The following is a 22702-nucleotide window of genomic DNA, read 5'->3' as shown; positions in this document are numbered from 1 at the left end:
TTAACGTAGCTGATACTGGTATTTGCCACCCTCTAGTAACTGGAATGCAAGAATTTGGTAACCCCAGCTTGATGCCTGTTTGTAGAGGTTTTTATGTTTAAATACTAAAATAACAGTTTACTGAAAAGCCTGGAAGGAAGAAATAATTCAGGGAAATAAAATATTAGACTGAAAAGACTTGAGTTTAGAGTTAATCAGCTGCCAAAATACAGTTGCAAAATTCTGAGTTTCTTTAGCCTCTTTAGCCAAGCTTTCAGTCTTCGCAGCCTTAATACTGTCTGTCTTCTTGCTTTATCTCTATATTGCTTTCCTAATACTTGACAACTCCTGAATTGTCACTGGTAGTTGCATTGTGGGAATATTCTTAGGAAGCTCTTTGTGCAGGAAGGGTATATATTAAATATTTGCGGGCTTTTGATGACTCTTACCAACTTGTGATTAATATTTTAATGAGTAGAAGGGACACTATTCGTCTTTTTCCTCAATAAATAAACTATTCTCAAGAGAGGTTTATCTCCTTTGTTACCAGATTTCCATGTTTTTTCCTAGATCTCACAGGGCTGGGGAAGGTTTGGTTCCTGTCCCACAGTATGGGTGTGGTGGGGAATGTGCTCGGACTTGCCTTTTATGTCTCTTACTCACACCACCACCTTCCAGCAATTTCTATAGACAAGTGAAAACAATCTGGGAATCTGGTTTTTAATATTCTAGCAGTAGGTCTGTGCCTCAGGACGCTGTGGCTGAGTTTCCTCTGCACCAGTCAGCGTCGAGACATTGCTTGAGGAGCCTGAGACTGTAGAAAAAGCATATTCTGGAGGTTTCAAGTTTTATAAAAATTGTTCTAGAATTTATCTACTTAATTATTAGGGCTAACAAGTAACGCATTACTTCTAGGCTTAAGCTTTCTCTCTGGCATAGGCACACCTGGGAAAAAGGTCCAGCCAGACCACAAGTTTCTATGCAGGGAGTTTGCTGTCTGTGCTTAGGAACATTCTCGCTGGTTCAGTGGGTGATGTGGGAGGTTAATATATAGATGATACGCAATCCTGCCTCTACATGTTGAGAGGTGTTTCTTATTGCATTGTCCTTTCAGGAATTATCTTGGACTGGAATATAGGTTTACATCATAAAAGTATAAGTAGTAAAATATATTTAAGGCTTGCAGTTTGGAGACATTTTGTCCAGCCCAGGGAGAATCACGAGAAGTTCTCCTTCAGAGATTAGTGGTCTCTGAGTCACTGTGTAGTGTGGGTGTCAAAAGAAAAACACAACTGACTTACGTCCTCCCCTTCAGATATGCTTTTTCCTTCATTGTTCTTTAAGACTTGTATAAAATTCCCAATGGAACTTAGAATTTTTTGGAAGCAATAGGGAAGTTTGCTTACGTTCAGCATCTTGATGCAAAGGTTTACTTAGTCAAAGGAAACAAACATATTTGTCAGTAAAGAGGTTTAGCATTTTAGTGTCATTTTAATTTAAACCATATCCTACCTACAGGAAAGGAGACAGATCCTGTGTAGCTGGTAAAACGGAGTTTGCTCTTTTCTTACTTAGACACCCATTGCCGTAACCACTGAACCCCACCTACCTGAAAAAGGGTGTTGGTGGCTTATTTGTTGGATTGCATGGTATTAAAACTGGTGCTGTAGCTCATCCTTCCTAATAATGTGGCTCTGGTGTGTGAGTGTGGTTGGTGGTTTTGTTTCTTAAACAGTCCACGTCCATGCACCTATCTTATTCCAGTTGTTAAGTATCATACAGCTACACCATTCCATAGGATTTGTACTTTGAAACATTTGGCCAGCAAGTTTGATTAAGTAATTGCAAAGAATCTTGTCAGTTTGAGGTCTTCAACAATGTTCTGTATGTGTATTTCTTTAGAGCTGCATTCTCCAGTGCATTGAAATTTAAATTAATAAAAATTCCAGGTGCTCCTTGTGTGGCTAACTCCTACTGTGCAGGTAGAGAACAGTTCTGTCGTTGCAGAAAGTTCTTTTGGATGGTGCTGCTCTATGCTTCAGTGAGTTAATGGTGGCTGTTTGCCTTAATAAATTTCTGTGATGACTGTGCCCTTGGGTTGCTCCCAATTTAGTGAACAACAGGAATGTCAAGTATCTTATAAGTGGAAAAGTATGTTTGCTTTATATTGGGTAATTCATAAGGAGGATTTTTTTTTCTACACTGGAAACTAGGGAAAACATAAGAGTTCTTCAGAAAAAAGGCTTTCTTTAAGCATCTTCTGGCCATCTGTTAAAGGGGTGGGCAGTACTGGGTTTTCTTTTGCACTTTCTTAGAGGTCAATTGAATGTTGAGACAGTTTTTCAGATTGGATGTTAGTTTCTATGGAAAGTCAAATATAATAATGGAATGTTAATGTTTTAATTTCATAGTGGGTCTGCCAGAAATACAAGTTCATCTCCTTTCTGCTTTTTGTCCATTCCCACCTGCTCAGTCAGATTCTTTAGGATGATAATGTGGTTTGGCGGGTATTCAGTTAATGAATCACTTTTTCACTTACCCAGCTGTGTAGCAGAGGGGTGACGCCCAGTACTTATACAAGAACTGTCATCTCATACTTGTCAACCTTGTCTGCCCTAAAAATTGTTCTCAGGGTAGGAGCCATGTGCATTATCTGAGTGCTGAATGTCTGTGGTGAAGAGAACTTGGTATGATATTTAGGAGAACTGTCTTTTTGATTGAGTATTGATTAGTGATGTTTATCACTTGCTTGGACCTAAAAGAAACAAATCTGTAAGTTGGGTTACATTTGTAAAAGGTAATTTTGTGACATACAGTAGAGCTTGACAGTTTGTTCTGGAAGGAAAAAGGGAAAGAAACTTCTGGCATGCTATGCTTCAGTATGAAGGAGCAGTGCCCCAAGTCTAATCTGTAAGGTCCCCGAAGGGATGCCAGGTCCTGGTCCTGAGCAGAGGGAGACGCGCTGGAGGAAAGTAGCAGAAAGTACTGTGACAGAAAGAAAGTTAAAGCATCAGCTGCCTGACAGATAAATTTGTAGATTAGTTATACAGATGGCTTTTTCAGTATGTTTACTTTTAAAAATATAATTCACATTTCCATATAAATAATGATTAAGGCTATAAGAAAATCTTACATGGTAGAGAATAGTAACAATTAAAATGGTCTCTGATTTGGAGCACGTGTGAGTGTGTGTCGGGGGGCATCAGTGCTACGATGCCCTCCTCCCGTTAGAATACTATGATTTACTCAAAAGAAAGTCTCTTGTTCGTTGTGCCTTTGTTTAGGCTGAAAGCGAAGAAACCAAGGAGCGTCTGTTTGAGTCCATGCTCAGCGAGTGTCGGGACGCCATCCAGGCTGTTCGGGAAGACCTCAAGCCAGACCAGGTAGGACCATCAGCTGAACCACCGGGTATAGGTCCGTTCTCAGGTGGGGGCCCAGTGGTCTGAGTATGCTACACTCTTAGCCACCGGTTTTTCTAGTTGTAGTGGTCAGCTGACAAACAAGGGCCTCTTCCATGCTTCCTTTCCAAAAATATTGTCCCTGTGGTTATTGAATATTATTTCCAGCCTAGATGATTGTCTCCTTCACCCTGTCATCAAAGTCTATTTATTCTCCCTTTGTCGGGCCTCCCCAGCCCAGGAACTCCACCTGTTTCCAATTAGCCTTTTGTCTTATGCATAGACTACTGCTGAGATCTCACTGCCTCTCCTGTCTTGGCCTTGCTTCCTTCTCTAGGCCTTTCTTTCTAGAAGTTCAAATTGAATCTTTCTAAATCCCATTTCACTTTCTGATTATTAAAAGCCCAGTGATTTCCTCTAGGTGTTGAGCAGTGGTCTCCACACTTTTTTATTTTATTTTATTTTTTTTTTTGGAGACAGAGTCTCTGTTGCCCAGGCTGGAGTGTAGTGACATCATCACAGCTCACTGCAACCTCAAACTCCTGGGCTCAAGCAGTCCTCCTGGCTCAACCTCCTGAGTAATTAGGACCACAGGCGTGCACTACCATGCCCAGCTAAATTTTTTTTTTATACAGATGGGATCTTGCTACATTGCTCAGGCTGTCTCGAACTTCTGGCCTCAAGTGATCCTCCTGCCTCGGCCTCCCAAAGTGCTAGGATTACAGGCGTGAGCCACTGTGCCTGGCCTAAACTTTTATGATGAGGTGTACCCCATAAGCAAAATTGCACATGTACCTCTGATATGTTTATCTATAAATTATATACTTTATTATTCAACTGATTTGTCATATATAAAATACATTAAAATAAAGTTTTTAAAATTAGATAAATGTAAATACAAGTTCAAATTTTCTTCTTATACCCACACTCCTTAGGTTTATGTGCCCCAGAGACCACTGGCCTAGCAAACACGGTTCAAACTCCTTTGGCTGGTTTACAGGCCTTCCCCAGTCTGTGTCCAGCATATCACTCTGCTACATCCTTCTGAGTCCTCTGCCTCCAGCTGTTCTGCTTAGCGTGGTCTGACTATGCCTTTCGCACCTGAGTGCGTTTATCACACTGCTGTCATTCTCCTTTCCCTCCTCACACCTGGGTAATCTTTTCCTCTCCCTTTTCACCTGTCCAAACCCCACCTTGTTTTTCAAGGCCCATCTCATAGCTTATCATCTCTGAAAAGCATGCCTATAGTCATCCTAGCCCACAGAGATCTCTGCATTTTCTAAATATCTGATACTTGCAGCTATAATTTTTGTTTGATAGTTAATCATGTATTGCCTCTTTTTAAAAATTTCTTATTTTTTAAATTGTGGTAAAATACACATAACAAAACTACCACCATTTTGCACGTGCAGTTCAGTGGTATTAAAAATGCATTCATAATGCCGTGCAGCTGTCAGCACCAGCATTTCCCTAACTTCATCTTGTAGAATTGAAACAGTACCCAGTAAACAAGAACTTCAGGTGTTGCCTTTTAGTGTTTTGTTCCTTGTTTTATGTTTACCTTTTCGTTATATTTTCCCCAAGATCATAAACATCTTAATTTAAGCAGCTATATATTTTTTTCATCACCTGCCACAGTACCTTGAATATAAACGTGTCTTTTAAAAGTCACTGCTTTCTCTAGGTAGTCGCCTGCTTCCTTCTCCCATTCGGCTGCCTGTACGTACCATGCTTCCCCTCATCCACTTAACACAGGTCCCTGCAGGGCCCTAGCCTCCGTCACTATCACTCACTTAAATTTCACAGCAGTTGGGCAGACACCTCACAGAACGTCATGAATATGGTGATACAAAGATGCATTCATTTCCTGTTGCTGCAGTAATATTACCACAAACTTAATGGCTTAAAACAACATAAATTTATTGTCTCACACTTGTGGAAGTCAGAAATCTAAAGCGGCTTCCCAGGGCTGTGTTCCTTTTGGAAGCCCTGGGGGAACTAGGAGAATCCTTTCCCAATGTTCCAAAGAGTGCACTTCCTGCTGTCCTTGACCAGTGGCCCCTTCCTCCATCTTCAAAGCCAGTAGCCCGGTGTCTTCTCTCCTCTCTGCCCTCTGCATCTACCCCTACATCTTCTCAGTCTCTGACCCCTCTGTGTCCCTCTTCTGAGGACCCTGTAATTACATTGGGCCCATCTAGATAATCCAAGATAACCAAGGATCCTTAACTCAATCACATCTGCAAAGTCTCTTTATCATGTAAGGTAACATCTTCACAGATTCCATGGAGGTTAGGATGTGGACATTGTTGGGGGCCATTTTTCAGCCAGCCACAGAAGGCAAGCTCTGACAGCACAAGGGCACAGCAGGTGTGACTCAGGCTTAAGCCACAGTCCCTAACATGGCGCCATGGACTACGGAATGTCTGTTTTTACTGTTTTAAGATTAGAACTGGGAAGAGTGGACAAAAAACTTCAACTGGTCATTACTCTGAATTTTCTTACTTGAGGCCAGTTTTTAGGTGCTGTTGGCAACTGAATGACCGTGTCATTCTGTAATATGTCAAGTACAGCTTTGTTATTTGAGGACCCCTAACTTACTACAGTCTGCATCTATGTTCAGGGCACTTTGGGGACCACACCTTTGAATGAGGTAAATGGTCAGAGCCAAGGGTAGGATCAGCTGTTTTAGTTTTTACCTTTTTCACTTTCTGCAGAAACAGAGAGATTACACCCTTGAAGGGGAGTCAGGAAAGGTGTCTAATCTTCAATACCTGCACAGGTAAGGGTTATTGTAATTTTTCTACTTTTTAATATTATAAAATATATCATTGGAACAAAAGAGTATATAATGTTTTATACATTTTAATTAATAATTTCCTAATATATAGTAATACTAATGCACATATGTGCATTTCATCATATAAAACTATATATACATTTGCATATTATTTTAATATATCTAATTTAAGATTTTTACATAGCTTCAGAACTAGAACACACCGATGTTGGAAGTTCCCTGTGGCTCCTCCTTTGTTTCATTCCTCCCCTTCTTCTAGAGCTAGTCACGCTCCTTCCCAGTGGCAAGCTCTGAAAGTTATTCTGTTTGTTCTGAATGTTTTAAAGTTGTCCCTTTCATGTTTAAGTTTAATTCCATCTGGAGTTTGTTTTTATGTAAAGTAAGGATCTGCTTCGCTTTTTTCCATGAGGATAATGGATTGTTCCAGTACAATTGATTGACTGCTCCATCCTCTCCCGGGCTGCAGTGCCTGCTCTGTTGGGCTTGTAGCCCGTCTGCTCTTCGTGCTTTTGCTAGACTTTCTTCTGCTCCATTGATCTGTGTGTCTGTACTTGGATGGGCACAATGAATTATTATAACTTTTTGCCCAATCTTAACATCTGATAGAGCAAGTTCTCATCAGGTTTTTCCTTGGGTGTATCGTGACTATTCTTATCCCTTTGCTCTTTCGTATACATTTTGAAATCACTTTGTCAAGTTTCATTTTTTAAAAAGGTACGTCCTGGCCAGGCGTGGTGGCTCACACCTGTAATCCTAGCACTTTGGAAGGCTGAGGTGGGAGAATCACTTAAGGTCAGGAGTTTGAGACCAGCCTGAGTAAGAGTAACTCCCCGTCTCTACAAAAAATTAGCTAGGTGTGGTGGTGCACACTTATACTCGGGAGGCTGAGGCAGAAGGATCACTCGAGCCCAGGAGTTTGAGGCTGCAGTGAGCTAGCCCGGGGGGACAGAGGAAGACCTTGTCTTGTAAAAAGAAAAGTGAATCCTTCTTTTGTTTCACAGAAGAAAAGAGGAAGAATGGTATTTTTTGGAATGTACAACAGAGAAAGATTGTTACTTGGTTGGGAAAATTCCACTTCTCATCAGATTCTCTTTCCATCTGACCTCGAAATTTTGATTTCTTAGTCACTGCTTGTCATTTGTATGGTGAACCTGACAATGTCCTTAGCCATCCCCCTGCGCCTCTCCATATTTTAGAAAAACAAAACCACACATATTCCCTTCTTTACTCCTAATCTCCATTCTTAAGGAATTTTGTTCTATGCGAATGTCAGATTGACTGCCAGGGGGCTTGGCTGCCTAGAGTGTGAAGCAAGAGTGGCCCTTGGATGTTACCTGTTTCAACAACCTGGGGACAAAGATGAGGCTCCAGGAGGTTAAGTGGTATGTTTGTAGTTAACAGCCACAAATAGTCAGGAGTTACTCTAACTTCCTTACCTTCAAAAGACCTTTTGAAACCTCAGCAAGGCTTAGGAAGCTGAAATTTTGAAGGCTTTGCCCTTGGATCCATTTTTTCACCTTAAGGTTTAGCTAGTGTCAGGATCATGAATTTCAGTTAGGATTGAAGACCAGCTTTGGGGTAAGTTGATGAATGAAGAATCAGATAGCTTTTATATTTTAATAAAACTTTGTAAAGCTGTGTCTGAATTCCTCTATCACTTGTGTGTATAATAGTTACTTTGAGAGTCTGATTTTTCTGCAGAGCTTTTTAGGAAAATCCATCTCATGACATTCTCTCCTATTTCTCAGAAGCAGCCACTTCTTTTTTTTTTTTTTTTTTTTTGAGACAGTGTCTCACTTTGTTGCCCAGGCTAGAGTGAGTGCCGTGGCGTCAGCCTAGCTCACAGCAACCTCAAACTCCTGGGCTCAAGCGATCCTCCTGCCTCAGCCTCCCGAGTAGCTGGGACTACAGGCATGCGCCACTATGCCCGGCTAATTTTTCTATATATATATTTTTAGTTGTCCATATAATTTCTTTCTATTTTTAGTAGAGACGGGGTCTCGCTCTTGCTCAGGCTGGTCTCGAACTCCTGACCTCGAGCGATCCACCTGCCTCGGCCTCCCAGAGTGCTAGGATTACAGGCGTGAGCCACCGCGCCCGGCCGAAGCAGCCACTTCTGATGCTTCTAACAAATTCTTTTGGTATTCACGTCCATATAAATGACGTGTGTGTTGCTGCGTCTGGATCTGGGGATGTGGTCCTTCCGTGCACCTCCCGCTGCTGTCCTGTCTCACCCACCCCCATCCCACCCCTACACAGGCCTTCTCATTTCTGATACCATCTAAAGGGCTCATTTGGGTTCTTTGAATATTATTTTTAAAAATATAATGTCTTGTTCTAATTTCCCAACTGCAAAATCTTCCCTCATCTTTCTGGGATTATTACAATAACAATAGTTTTTTTGAAGTTTTCTTCTCCCTGCAGAGTCTGGTTCCTCCAGGTTGCTTATTTGTCCCTTCTTGGTTTTGGCCTCTTGTTAGAGGTTTTCCTTAGATGTCGGGTGATCCTTGGTCAGGGACTCCTGTTGAGGAATGAGGCTCGTCAGGTGGGAGCTCTGCTCAGGTGTGCGGGCCTCGCTGTGAGTGTCTGGCTCTGCCCTTCCACAAAGGACCCCAACTCCAGAATCTGGAAGTTTCTCCTGGAATGGTCAGATCCCTAGAACACACTGGCCTAGTGTTGTTCTGGAAGCTGTGTAGAGAAGAAGGGCAGCAGGTCAGTGCTCAACTCGACAGTCCCTTGGTCATTATGGAGCCCTGGACTCAGCCGTGCCTGGATCCCCTGTCCACAGACAGGCATCTTTTGTATCCCCTTCACGGGGTGGTCTCCAGTTTTGCGCCAGAGTAGGGTGGGGATCTAGAGGCATAAGTGCTTTTTACAGATGTTTAAGCAGTTACCATGTTTTTATCCACAAATTTTTTTTTTTTTATTTTTTATTTTTTTTGAGACAGAGTCTCACTCTGTTGCCCGGGCTAGAGTGAGTGCCATGGCTTCAGCCTAGCTCACAGCAACCTCAAACTCCTGGGCTCAAGCGATCCTCCTGCCTCAGCCTCCCGAGTAGCTGGGACTACAGGCATGCACCACCATGCCCGGCTAATTTTTTGTATATATATATTTTAGTTGTCCATATAATTTCTTTCTATTTTTAGTAGAGACGGGGTCTCACTCTTGCTCAGGCTGGTCTCGAACTCCTGACCTCGAGCGATCCACCCGCCTCGGCCTCCCAGAGTGCTAGGATTACAGGCGTGAGCCACCGCGCCCGGCCTTTATCCACAAATTTTAAAGGGACTTCCCAGGTGGCACAGTTAGTCTCTTAAGTACATACACATGGTTAGTGTGCGTCACCATCTGAAGAGACTATGCCTTGGTGTTTTCTGAGGCGACAAGGTCGTCACATGAGCAGGAGCAGTTATAATGGGAGCACGCTGTCCTTGCAGTGTGGGCTAGGCAGGGAACTAGTCCTTGCTCCCGAGACGGGCTCATCATCCTTGGGCCATCTTAAGGACTAACAGCGTCCTCTGAAATTAGTAACTCTGTGGCTCTTGACGAAAGATACAGAGGATATAATTCAAGCTAACGTCAGATTTAGTGATAAAGTCTCATGCTGGTCCCCTGCAAATTTGCTACTGCAGAGCAGCCAAATTGAGGGTCCCTTGAAGCCCAGGCCAAATGGCCCTGCTGTGTGACACACCCTCATCCCCACACTTCCCCTTGATCAGTCCCAACTCATCATGCAGAGATCTTCCCAGCACCTCAGCTTCTCTGAGCATAACTGGAGCTGACATGTGGTACATTCCAGCTACCTGACTTACATCAAGCTGTCGACAGCGATCAAGCGCAATGAGAACATGGCCAAAGGTCTGCAGAAGGCCCTGCTGCAGCAGCAGCCAGAAGATGACAGTAAGCGCTCCCCCCGGCCCCAGGACCTGATCCGGCTCTATGACATCATTCTACAGGTGAACCTTGAGGACTGGGAAGGCAAGCCCCTGTCCTTTGCCTGTGTTGGACACAAAATGGCTTAACTCTACATAGTAAAACAGCTGTGACGACCAGGAGCCGTTAGCAGCTGGGCAAAAGGCAAAGGTCTTGTATTAGTTCAGTCTGTGAGCCCCTGTATTTCAGATGTGTCGATGTGTAGAGACTAGTAAATCCACAGGTATTCACTGCATGCTTCACCTGTGTACAATACCCTCCCAGGTGCTGTGGAGCACCCTGAGACCTGAGTCCACACTGTCTCGGCCCCTCGAGTTTGTCAGTTAGTAAGATTTCAAGATACACACAAGGCATCCGTGTAGGTACCAAACGAGTAGGCTCCTCTGAAGCAAAAGTTCAGAGCTGGAAGAGTTCCCTTCCAGCTGGGAAGGTCCAAGATGTGTCTGAAGGTGGGTGAAATGTGAGTTGAGTCGTAAAGGACAAATAGGCTTTCTGTATCAGCGAGGGGAACAGAGGCTACACCAGGTGTGACTTCTGCCAAGTCACATTTCACAGACGGTAAGGTCTTCTCTTCATGAATTTTCTTGTTGCATCTGTCATACAGAATTTGGTGGAATTGCTCCAGCTTCCTGGCTTAGAGGAGGACAAAGCCTTCCAGAAGGAGATAGGCCTCAAGACGCTGGTGTACAAGGCTTACAGGTAACACCATGGGACGGGCAGGGCTTCCCTCTGTCTGCACTGGACCTTGTCCTGTCCCACGGAAGATGGGATCACCAGCCCTGGACTGTGTGGTCACCTTGCCCGTCATCAGAGAATAGTGAGCCCAGCGTGTTCAAGGAAAATGTCTACTAAAGGTCGTGGCCAGCAGTGTCCAGTGCACCTCGTGTACTCTTTGTTTAGGTCAGGCAGTCGGAGTGCACCCTGGAGTGCCCGCTTCCCATGGAAAAGGGACAAGCACTAAAAAGAGTGTTAATTAACAGAACCAGAGTGGCCAATTTAGGGAACCTGAACTGAATTGGGATAAAGCTCAACTTCTCGGTTACTTAAATGAATGATATTATTTGTAACCTGGAAGGAGGCTGGGTAGCAAGATGGAGGTGTAGCCAGAATGACAGAGTAGGGCCACGTGCATTCATGCCCTTTTCTGGCCCTCACACCCCAGTGCGCTCTGGCTCTCCAGGATGCCCTGTCTTCACTCGTGTGACCCCCCTCAGTCCTGTGAAGGGCCAGCAGCACCCAGGCTGTGCTGAGCCCAGTAGAGGAACTTCAGTTAGAAATAAACTTTGGGTTTGGTTTTTGGAAAAGATATGAGCAGAGATGAACGATTAGGACTTGGATCTGTAGACAGGGGTGGGATTTATATTTGAGCCAGACAACATTCTGCCTTCTTGCCTATCCTTGACCCATTTTGGAAACTGCCCTTTCTTTGCAGAGTCAGCCAGTAAGTAAAAGACAGTGGCTCAGTCTTGGACCTACATGGTCATCTCTGATTGCTGGGAAGAGTCTGCAGGTTAGCTGAGCAAACCTGAACATTTACAGTGCGAGGGTCTCCCATGTAGTGCTCTTGAGTTTAGAAACCTATTTCCCAATGTAAAGTTTAGCCCAATCTGCAAGGAAAGCCTTGATCTTGGGTACTGGTTGCTTTAGAATGCTTTGGCTCCTTTCCCCTCTCCCTTAGGTGTTTTTTCATTGCTCAGTCCTACGTGTTGGTGAAGAAGTGGAGTGAAGCCCTTGTCCTGTATGATAGAGTCCTGAAATATGCAAATGAAGTAAATTCCGATGCTGGAGCCTTCAAGAACAGCCTAAAGGTGAGACCTTGACCTCTCCTTGTTTCTAAGCCCGAGGAGGTCATGGAATGAGCTGCGGAGGGCATAGCAGCTGGGCTTCTGCTCAGGCTGGCTTCCCCTGGCTGCCGGGGAGCTGCAGGCTGTGCAACTCATGGCTGCGCTCCACGCCTGAGGAGGATTGAGACAGGAAGAAGGAAAGCCATTTCTCTATTAAAAAAAAAAAAAAAAAAAAAAACCCTGTAATCCTAGCACTCTGGGATTATTATAGAAGCAGTAGGATCGCTTCAGCCCAGGAGTTTGAGACCAACCTGGGCAACAGCAAGACCCCGTCTCTACAAAAAATAGAAAAATTAGCCAGGCGTGGTGGTGCATGCCTTTAGTCCCTGCTACTTGGGAGGCTGAGACAGGAGGATCACTTGAGCCCAGGAGTTTGAGGTTGCAGCAAACTATAACAACACCACTGCACTTTACCCAGGGCAACAGAGCAAGGCCCTATCTCCCCTCCAAAAAAACCTAAAAATCCTGAAGTACTGTTCTCAGACTTGGCTACATGTTAAAATTGCCTGGGAAGATTTAAAAAAGATGGATGTCTGGGTCCCACTCCGAGATTCTGGTTCTCACTGGTTCTGGGTGGTCTGGAATGGGCATTGGGATTTTTAAAAGCCCGCAGTGATTCTAATGTACAGCAAAGTTGAGAACCACTGGTGAGGCCTTCCTGCACAGTGTGTGCCCAAGACCAGCGGCAGCTTTGGGGAGCTTGCTAGAAATGCAGACTCTCAGGCCCCACCTGGGACCTCCAGAGTCAGAACCTGCATTTTAAGAAGACTCCCAGGTGATTTGGGTGTCCACTGAGGCTTAAGAATTTCTGATGGTGGGCCGGGCGCGGTGGCTCACGCCTGTAATCCTAGCACTCTGGGAGGCCGAGGCGGGTGGATTGCTCAAGGTCAGGAGTTCGAGACCAGCCTGAGCGAGACCCCGTCTCTACTAAAAATAGAACGACATTATATGGACAACTAAAAATCTATATAGAAAAAAATTAGCCGGGCATAGTGGCGCATGCCTGTAGTCCCAGCTACTCGGGAGGCTGAGGCAGTAGGATCGCTTAAGCCGAGGAGTCTGAGGTTGCTGTGAGCTAAGCTGACGCCACGGCACTCACTCTAGCCTGGGCAACAAAGTGAGACTCTGTCTCAACAAAAAAAAAAAAAAAAAAAAAAAAAAGAATTTCTGATGGTGGCTGGGTGCGGTGGCTCATGCCTGTAATCCTAGCACTCTGGGAGGCCAAGGCAAGAGGATCGCTTGAGCCCAGGAATTTGAGGTTACTGTGAGCTAGGCTGGCACCACAACACTCAGGGCAACGGAGTGAGACTCTGTCTCAAAAAAAGAAAAAGAAAAAAAAAAAAAGAATTTCTGATGTTAAGTACAGCAGTGGAGGGTTTGCTTTATTTTATTGATTGTTGAATGACAACTAGCTTCTTAAGCTTGTAGACTTCTGTGATGATGTAGAGATTATTAAAACATTGGCTAGTCCAAGGAATCCATGTATAGTTTACAAGTAGAGACTGTTTAGAAAAGCAGACTGAGGTTATTATTATTAATGTAGTCTCTGCCAGTGTGTGAGCACTGTTGCTGGTAGAGCCCTTGCTGTTGGCCCAGGAGGGATAGAGTAGAGGCCTGGTTTCTGCCTTCAGAGAGCTTGTGGTTTTGTTGCAGCCACAGACTTGCATGCAGGAGCCCATGTACGAATACAAAGGAAACAAGGGAGCCTCAAGCAAAGGCAGAGAGATAGGAAGGAGGGGGTGGGGTGGCAGCAGCATCGCCACAGGGAGGTGTCATCTCAGGAGAGGAGAAAGAGGCAGTTTACAAATAACCCATCCGACCTCACGTGCTCAATGGTTTTGGGGAAAGTGTTAGAGAATGGAGGCATGAAGGATTCTGTGGTATTCAGATCTTGTCAGATCATTCCCACCGTGCACGGTAAAAGACTGAGGCCAGGAGAACCGCATACCCCTTGGAGATGCAGTGGGATGTGGTGGGTAAGGACTTAAGTCCTTGAGCCAGCGACCTGGTTCTGAATCTCAGCTCTGCTACTACTGGGGGAGTGTGACTGGCACTTGATTTAACCTCTCCCTGCTTCGGTTTCCTCATCTGTAAAATGGGAGTGCAAACTGCCTCAGGATTATTGAGAAGAGTAAATTAGCGATTGTGTGAACTGCTTGGAATAATGCCCGGCACATGATTTGTTTAGTGTGTGATAAATGTATTTACATTATCATTATCATCATCACTGTTTCCAGGCATTATTACTAAGCCATGGCATAGCTTTTCCCATTTAAAGCAGGATAGCTTTTTTTGTTTGTTTTAATAGGGAGAGCTGTTTAAAAAGTCTAAAATCCTGTGAAAATACCAGTGGGGTCGCTTCGCTCAGGTCAGCCTGGTGTGCTTCTCTGAGCTGGCGCTGGCTTGGGAGAACACGTTTTCTGAATCGTTTCAGGACCTGCCTGACGTGCAAGAGCTCATCACTCAAGTGCGGTCAGAGAAGTGCTCCCTGCAGGCCGCTGCCATTCTCGGTGAGCCCGTGCCGCGTTAGGCATCGACTCGTGTAGGAGGATTTAGAGAAACACTGTTGTATTGTCTCTTCTCCCTGGTAACTGTCTTCCATCCCACTGTGCTGGTTTCACTGGGCTGACAGCATTGGAGCTGGGATTTACTGTCTGTTTACACCACGTCTCAGCAGAATTTGGACCCAGGAGGGAGAGGGCTGACTCCCCACCTCCTGGTGATCTTTGCTCTTGGGATTTGGAAGCCATGTATGTGACAGGCTTCATTTGTTGCTGCTGTGTGCTAAATCCTGTTCTCACTGAATCTCTGTGAAACTTTCAGATGCCAATGACTCCCATCAAACAGAGACTTCCTCCCAAGTCAAGGACAATAAGGTATGTCGGGGCTGTGGCTTTTGAGGAATAAGAAGTAGGATTAGTAGCTCATTAGGAACACGTACTCGTTTGTAGAGCAGTGGACCCTTAATTTCTAAGGAAACCCCCACTTCCCTCCCTTCTCTTATTCAAAGACCTGAAAGCTGCCTGTATAAAACATAAATTACACTTTAAAAGGGATTTGTTCTGTGAAGTTTGGATTCGGTCAAGGGGCTGCACTTGTGGATCTGGGGGGCCACATGTGACCTTAAGGCCACAGTTCCCCACCCCTGACTCTAGCTCATCCCAGATAAGAAGGCTGAGGAACCCGTCACTGTGTAGCGTAGCACCCCTGGGTAGAGCTAGAGCTCATGTGTCCGACGGCCGCCTACCCCGACTCCAGCCTGGCCCGCTCTGGCTTTCAGTGACTCTAGCCTATCAGGTGGGAGATCGTGGGGATCGGATGCGATGGCACCCGTACAGCACCAAACTGGGACTCGGCAAGTAGTGCATGTTCCACCGAGAGTCTTCTGTGGTTAACACCCAGATCCCTCCCTTTGATTTGACTTCCAGCCTCTGGTTGAACGGTTTGAGACATTCTGCCTGGACCCTTCCCTCGTCACCAAACAAGCCAACCTTGTGCACTTCCCACCAGGCTTCCAGCCCATCCCTTGCAAGCCTCTGTTCTTTGACCTGGCCCTCAACCACGTGGCTTTCCCACCCCTTGAGGACAAGTTGGAGCAGAAGACCAAGAGTGGCCTCACTGGATACATCAAGGGCATCTTTGGATTCAGGAGCTAACCAGGCTCTTCCTCGGGGGCAAGGGGAGATGCCAACTCTTAATCTGTATTGTGAGAAAATCCCAGCAAGTTCCATGACATTAAATCCAGGTCTGCATTGGTCCAGGGTGGGAGTTTAACATCTTCAGCCCTGCGTTCCTACGTCTCGAGTGTGTGTGTGCGCTTACATTCTTAACCGGTGTGTTAGGAGGGCACCCTGTCATCCTCTGGTAGGTGTGTTCGGGGTCGTTCTGTCTCCTGCACCTCCTGTGAGAGGGGCCGCTGTGAGCCATGACTGATTCCCTTCAGTTAGTAATGCATTCGGGAGTCCACACCAGGCACGGATGGGGCCTCGGAACATTGTGTCAAGTTTCCTCAGTACCATGGATTTGAAGGGAACTCATCCTTGCTGTGAGCATCCAGAATCCCTTGAACAGTTTGTCTATGACTGAAACATTGGCAACGTCACCCCCAGAATTACGGTCAGTCTGGATTCCCCTTCACCTCCAAGCAAATGCTAAGAAGTTTCAGAACAAGCAGAGAGCTCTATTTTTTAGAAGAAATATGTTACGCTCAGAAATGATGAAACCAAATCTTATATTAAAAGGCAAAGATGGTGGAGACTGTGCCCATTTTTTATATGCCCTCCCTCATGTTCGTCCCTCTTCTCTCCTCGGGGACCTGGTTGTATGGTCCCTTGAGGTCAAGTGTGTCCTGACTTCCTGCAACTGGGCAAGACTGATGCCAGATTCCGATGTGTTAGAGGCACTGTTTTTAAAAAGAGTTCCCAGTCTGTAGTTTTTAGCAGCCATTATAATTTAATCAATCTCCTTCCTTACCCTTTTTTCCGTTTAGTCATCCTTCTTATTTCTATTATAACATCAATAATAGAAGTCCAAAAGCAATGTAAGAAAGCAAAGAATAAAAGTGATTTAAACATGAGATGTACCTGACACCTCTGGGTCCCTTTGGAGATCAAAACTCACTTGTCCCATAGGAAAGAAAATCCACCAGGAGAAATATTGGCTTAGGCCGGGCAGGGTAGCTCACACCCGTAATCCTAGCACTTTGGGAGGCTAAGGCAAGAGGCTTGCTTGAACCCAGGAGTTGAAGGCCAGCCTGAGCAACAGCAAGACCCTCTCTCTACAAAAAATTAAAAAATCAGCTGGGCATGGTGGTGTGCGCCTGTAGTCTCAGCTATTTGGGAGGCTGAGGCAGGAGGATCGCTTGAACCCAGGAGTTAGAGGCTGTAGTCAGCTGTGATGAAGCCACTGCACTCCAGCCTAGGTGACAGAGCAAGACCCTGTCCCAAAAAAAAAAAAGTTGGCTTAGATGTGTCAGACATCAGACTATTTGGCTTGCAGGGAAGGCCGTACGATTAAAGATCTGAGAGCATTACTTCAAGATGGAATCCCACTGTGCGCATGGCTGTGCCGTTTTCCCAGCAAGTTTCGGGAAGGGATGGCAGGAGCTAAAAGGGATGGTGGGAAGACAAATTGGACTTGTCAGTTGTGTGTTGGCAAGGAACCTCGAGAAGCTCGGGGAGGGATCTCTTCTCCTCCAGGATTTGCTTTGGGTCAGAGAGCCCCAGGAAGCTGACTTATTTTTAAATGGAAGTTTCCTCATCTGTGCCATACAATTTGGGGGCATCCTCCCTCCCTCCTTCCCTCCCTCCCCTTGAAGATGTGGCATAGAGCTGGTCTCAGGTTGAGGTCCTGGGTTTTGATCAGGTCAGTGCCTCTGATGGGCAGAGGGGATATTAAGCGGCTTCATTCTTATCCCCACCCTCCTCCCAGGTCGTTCTCTGTGGTGACAGCTGTGCCGTCCTCCAGCTCTGAGAACCCAATTCCAGGCCCCACCGTGTGGTAGTCTCCCGTCTGCCTTGTGCTAGGGTGTGCGGCGCTGTGAGGGGAGCAGGGTGGGAGGTTCCTTAGGGATCTGGCTCCCTCTGTCCTCGTCGTCCTTGGAGGATGTCCCTTTGTCTTGCTCACCGCCCTTGCACCCACCCCCCACGCTAGAGCACTGGCCCCTGGGGATCCAGAGTCCAAACAGTGGAGAGGAGGAAGCAGATCACTCGATCGCGCCTTTTCATTTCGAATTGCTTAGTGCTTTGTCTTCTCAAGGCAACTCTGGGATTCTGCTCCTCCCAGTGTTCCCGCCTTTATCAGCCAATGATGCTGTTTAGTATTAAAAGCACATGTTTACAGCAGGAGACAGACCTGGCAGGGCTCAGGTCTCTGGTTAGCACACATAGCCCTTATCATAGGACCCCTGGACATTGAGCAGGCTCTGTCACAGGGGGACAGAGCACCAAAAGCAGGACTCCATCCTGTCCTCAACTCCAGGAAGTGGCTCTGCCTGTGATGGGAACGGTTCCAAGTCAGGCCCTCACTGCCCCCGGGCCGGGCACACCATTTGCTGGGTGGTCACACAGGACACTTACGAGGCCACGCAGTCCTGCCTTCCCACGGAGCAGGAGATGCACGTGAGGTCACACGTGCCTCAGTGATCTGCACTTTGTTTCAAGTGGGTCTTGTCCTGTCCCTCCTCTGGGACAGACCCTAGTGCTGTCAGCAGGTTCTGGTCCCAGAAGAGTCTATCTCAGCATCAACAGAGGAGAAGCTTCTTTCAGGCTCTTTATACTGTGAACCTGCCTGGGCTCTGCTGCTGCAGTTTCTGTGCCCTTATCTGTTGGGTGGCGATGGGACCGAGCTGGAGAAACGCAGCCTGCCCTGGTGGGTCAGGGTCCCAGGAGCCGCGAGGCAGCAGAGGGCCGTGCTGGCCTTCTCGGCTCCGTCTGTGGGTTTGTTCCTCCTTTCAGACATTGTTTTGATGTACTGTCTCCTCTCTGGTTTTACATTAAATCAAGTGAGAAGTCTTGGATTCCCTCTTTGAAATGAAACACGAGACTTGGTTCCTGTCTCCTTCCCCTGGTGGCAACCTGAGCCTTTCACAGTGGCCTTGAGGGTGACAGCCTGTGATGGCAGTGCGCCCTCAGCCCACAGTGACCCTGGACCAGAGCCAGGTCTGTCCTCCCAAAAGCTGAGTGACGGCTTCACCCCAGTAGGGGAGGAAGTCTGTCGCCAGGGGCGGAGACCGCTCGGTTCACCGTCATCACTGCGGCAGTGCTAATTTTTCACACACTGGGTATCATTAATTACACAAAAGACCTAATTGATCACAGAATTCTAAACAGCACGTTGCTCACTGCAGCCTTGAGAAGCTTGGAACATTCACAGGTCTAGGAAAATATCCAAAGATAGCAAAAATATGTGTTGGTTCTAAGTTTTTGTTTGAAGACACTTGTTGCTACAGAGGAGATGGAAACCAGATTTAGCTGTAAAATTTACCGATGTTCCAAAGCAAAGAGAGTAAGCTGGAAACTGCCTGCATCCTGAGAGCAGCACCTAGAAGAATCTAACCTGTTGGGGCTGCCCACGGGAGCAGAGCCTGGGAGGGGCCGAGGCGGGAGGCACTGCCCGGCAGACTGGGAAGGCAGGCTATGCAGTTGACAGTCGCAGGCCTCTGCTGTGAGCACCGTCTGGGACAATTGAGCGCTGTACAAGTGTCAGCTAGAGCTATTACTTTGTACAAGTTAAAGAAAATATCTCAAATGATGAATGCTGGTGGGATACTTGTGGGGACCCATTGTGGGACCTTTCTAAGCTCGTAAGGGTCTGTGATCTAAGCGTGGCCTGGTGGTGGTGTCTCGCGTCTGTGTAGCAGGATTCTCACTCTGCCTTAATGCCCTGCGGCGGCCATCTGACTGCTCTGCGTGGGGCTGAGGCCGCAGGGAGCTTCTCCGGGGCAGTCAGGGCACTGCTCCTCTCCGGCGGCCACCCCTTTGCCCTGGGGATTCTAGCTGTGTTGGAAACGGGAGCCTGGTTTCTCTGTGGTCCCTGTCTGCGGCGGACGGTTTGGTTCACCTCTGGTGAGTGCAGCGCAGTCTGTGGGCGCAGGAATCCTCCCCACGTGGGGAAGAGCCGCGTCCTTTCTGCCAGGCTGACCTGCTCCCAGGGATCTCCCGACGAGAAGCAGCGCAGTTACCACAGGCAGGTACCCGGGTCCACAAAAGCCGATAACGTCAGCTCTGTCTTACCTGTGGAATGAGGAGGGCCGCGGCTGTGCAGAGCCCTGGCCACCCAGGGCCCCCCACGCTGCCCGAGAAGAGCCATGCAGCCAGAAAGGCAGGAGCCTGGGGTCCACCGACCGCGTGTGTCCCTGTCCCGGTGCTGCGGGCCGGTGGCCCTGCACAGGCTGCTTGGCCTCTGAGCACGCTCTGTCCCCAGTAAGACAGGGGCGGCTGTTTCTCAGACTTGCTGAGAGGAAGAAAATGCGCAGAGACATTTCTCACAATAGCTGGCCAGTGAGGAGTTTCCCCCGGCATGGTCTGAGCCTGGGATCCCAAGTCAGAGTGACAGGACTGGGAGGTGAGCCTGGGCCCCGTCTTCCCCTTCCCGGGCTAAGTCCCCGAGTCTAAGCAACGCCGTTCGGACAGCAGGTTGTGTCTAGTGAGCTGCCCCGTGTGCCTGGCAGTTCAGTCTCCCCTTTCCGATTTCCTGGCAACACAGACAGACCAGGCAAGCCGAGCCCTCAGCTATGAGGGCTGTTCTGTTCTTCTTGTCTGCTTGATTTACAAACCTTTTTCTCCCTCAGACCAGTAACCAGGGCCTGGTGCAACTGGACCCCTGCTGTTGAGGTCCCCCTGCTGGTAGCCCGTGTTCTCGTCATGGACATGGCTGGCTGCCTCTGTCAGACCTGACCTTGTGCACTGCAGGGCCGCAGGTGCCAGATCTCGCTATTGAGGGTAGCCAATGTCTTAAAGGTGGCAGAGAGGCCCAGAGCCTGGCCCGGCCGTTCCTGAACATCACTGGGCAGGCTGCAGCCTTCTGGAGTGCAGGGACGCTCGCGCTCCAGGCAGCCACGGGGGGCCAGGAGGAGTGAGCTGTACCAGCACCAGTCCCACGGGGATTGTTCCTAGGAAGGGACAGACATCCTGAGGTATCCTTGGACTTGAGCCATTTCATATAGGGAATCCTACTCTTTTGACATAGGCAAGGTTTGGTTCGTTTTTGTCTTTTGGGTTTTTGTTTTTTTTTTTTTTTTTTTTTTTAGTTGCTAGACCCTGCCTGTAAAAGGCCCAAAAGGAATAACCAGTATTTGCTCCCCCGCCGCCCGCCCAGTCAGGCAAGCCGTGTCACCTTTGGCTTCTCTGTCGGCAGACCGTGGCAGTTCTCCCTGTCAGAATTGCTGGCACACTTGCAGCCAAAAGAGCCGCCTCCAGACAGCTCTACGGATTCCTGGGGCCACAGCCTCTGCCCCCCAACCCTGTACCAGCAGACGATGGGAGGAGGCTCATCCCTTTAGCTCCCCTCCCCACCAGGCCGGGTCCTCCCCAGGCCAAGCTAGTAGAGGGCACATCTGCTGTTCGGCAGGAAGGGAAGCATGAGCAAGGAAGGGTTATCATTCAGCTTCGGTCCAAGGGTCTAGTGGCAGAGGCTTTGTACAAACAGGGCAATTTCCTGAGACGGCAAAGCCTTCCCTGAGCAGGGAGCAGGTGGGAGCCTGCCAGCTACGGCTCCCAGCACAAAGGAGACAATTGCCACCATCTGCTTCAGCAGCAAGAATGCCCTCCCTGCAGGAGCCCCCAGAGCTGGAGGAGAGTGGGCTTCCAAGGGCTGGACCCCTGGCACACTTGCCAAGTTGCCACCCTGTGGCCCGGCTGCGTGGGTGGCTGCACGTGTGCCCTGCTGTGCCTGACAACCTCTAGCTGGGAGGCTCACTGCTCCGTCTGATCAGCCCTCTGCTCAGACTGCAGGCGCGGTGAGCTGTGAGCTGCCCACGTCAGCCTGGGGCTGCAGGCTCAGGAGTGAGTGAGCCGCCTTGACAGTCACAGCTGGCACAGGGTGAGGGAGCCTGGGGGTCATTTCATCTCAATGGTCTCAATCCACAGAGGAGGAAGCCACTGCCAGGCAAGGAGAAGGACCCATCAGGGCCTCAGGGGCAGGACAAGAAGTTGGGCCCTTCAGGGTAGGGGGACATTGTCTTCCTATACATAGCTGAAAAAAAAATTAAATAAAAAATAAATTTTTTAAAAAAAGCAAGGAGACATGATAGGGGCTGAGGCCTGGGAAAGCTGAAGGTCAGGGAACCCTGTCCAGCTGCTGGGTCAGAGCTGTCCCGTAGAATTCTATCATGAGCCACAAATGCAAGCCTCATTTGTCCTTTTAAATTTTCTAGTAGCCACGTTAAAAAAAAAAAAAAAGGAAAAAGCAACAGGTAAAATTTTAAAATACATTTCTTCTGGGCATGGTGGCTCAGGCCTGTAATCCCAGCACTTTGGGAGGCCAAGGCAGGAGAATTGCTTGAGGCCAGGAGTTCAAGACCAGCCTGGGCAACATAGTGAGACCTTGCCTCTACAAAAATAAGAAAAATTAGCCAGGCATGGTAGCGCTCACCTGTAGTCCCAGCTACTCAGGAGGCTGAGGCAGAAGGATCATTTGAGGCCAGGAGTTGGAGGCTGCAGTGAGATATGATTGGACCACCACACTCCAGCCTGGGCAACAGAGCAAGACCCTGTCTCAAAAAATAAAAATTCATTTAATATATCTAAAATATTTCAATATGTAATCAATACAAGAAATTTATGAGATGTTTCACATTGTTTTTCCATAGTAGGTCTTTGAAATCCGTTGTGACTTTTACATATAGAGCACATCTCAGTGTGGACCCAGCACCTTCAAATGCTCAACAGCCACACACAGCAGGGCTTGTGGCTTCCATGTGGGACATCAAGGGTCTTCATCGGGGCTGTCAGTCCCATCCTGGCCCTCTAAATGAACGACTCTTCTCTCTCCAAAGCGCGAGAGGCCAGAGGTGAAGCACAGAGAGAGCCACGCTTCTCTGTCGCTATCCTTTCTCCTGTTTGCTTCTTGGGGACCAGGTCACTGCCGTCTGAGCAGGAGCATCAGAGCCCAGGTGCTCCTGCCAGCTGCCTGGCAGCCCTTATCTGGGGAGCCAGCCGGCTCTGATTTGATCCAGCATGAGACAGTCACGCCAGGAAGTCAGCTCTTGTTTTTCTTGCGGTGATTCAGTTAGCCCTTAATCTCTGGGGCGTGTG

General features: G+C 47.6%; 1 protein-coding gene across 4 annotated transcripts in view; it reads left to right on the top strand.

Annotated features, from left to right (window-relative positions):
• Window positions 1-15744, top strand: part of SRP68 (signal recognition particle 68) — a 37934-nt gene extending 22190 nt beyond the window's left edge. For all 4 annotated transcript variants that reach the window (XM_069482873.1, XM_069482872.1, XM_069482874.1 and 1 more), the window contains 8 exons: window positions 3264-3362; window positions 6092-6156; window positions 9971-10127; window positions 10709-10803; window positions 11783-11912; window positions 14383-14458; window positions 14772-14824; window positions 15377-15744. In XM_069482873.1, coding sequence (XP_069338974.1) covers window positions 3264-3362; window positions 6092-6156; window positions 9971-10127; window positions 10709-10803; window positions 11783-11912; window positions 14383-14458; window positions 14772-14824; window positions 15377-15604 — 903 coding nt within the window. In that variant the 3' untranslated portion in view covers window positions 15605-15744. The remainder of the gene's footprint in view (window positions 1-3263; window positions 3363-6091; window positions 6157-9970; window positions 10128-10708; window positions 10804-11782; window positions 11913-14382; window positions 14459-14771; window positions 14825-15376) is intronic.
• Window positions 15745-22702: the final 6958 nt, after the last annotated feature.

The sequence above is a fragment of the Eulemur rufifrons genome, chromosome 9 (genome assembly GCF_041146395.1).
Source record: "Eulemur rufifrons isolate Redbay chromosome 9, OSU_ERuf_1, whole genome shotgun sequence".
NCBI classification, from domain to species: Eukaryota; Metazoa; Chordata; class Mammalia; order Primates; family Lemuridae; genus Eulemur; species Eulemur rufifrons.
This window is presented reverse-complemented; position numbering and strand designations above follow the sequence as displayed.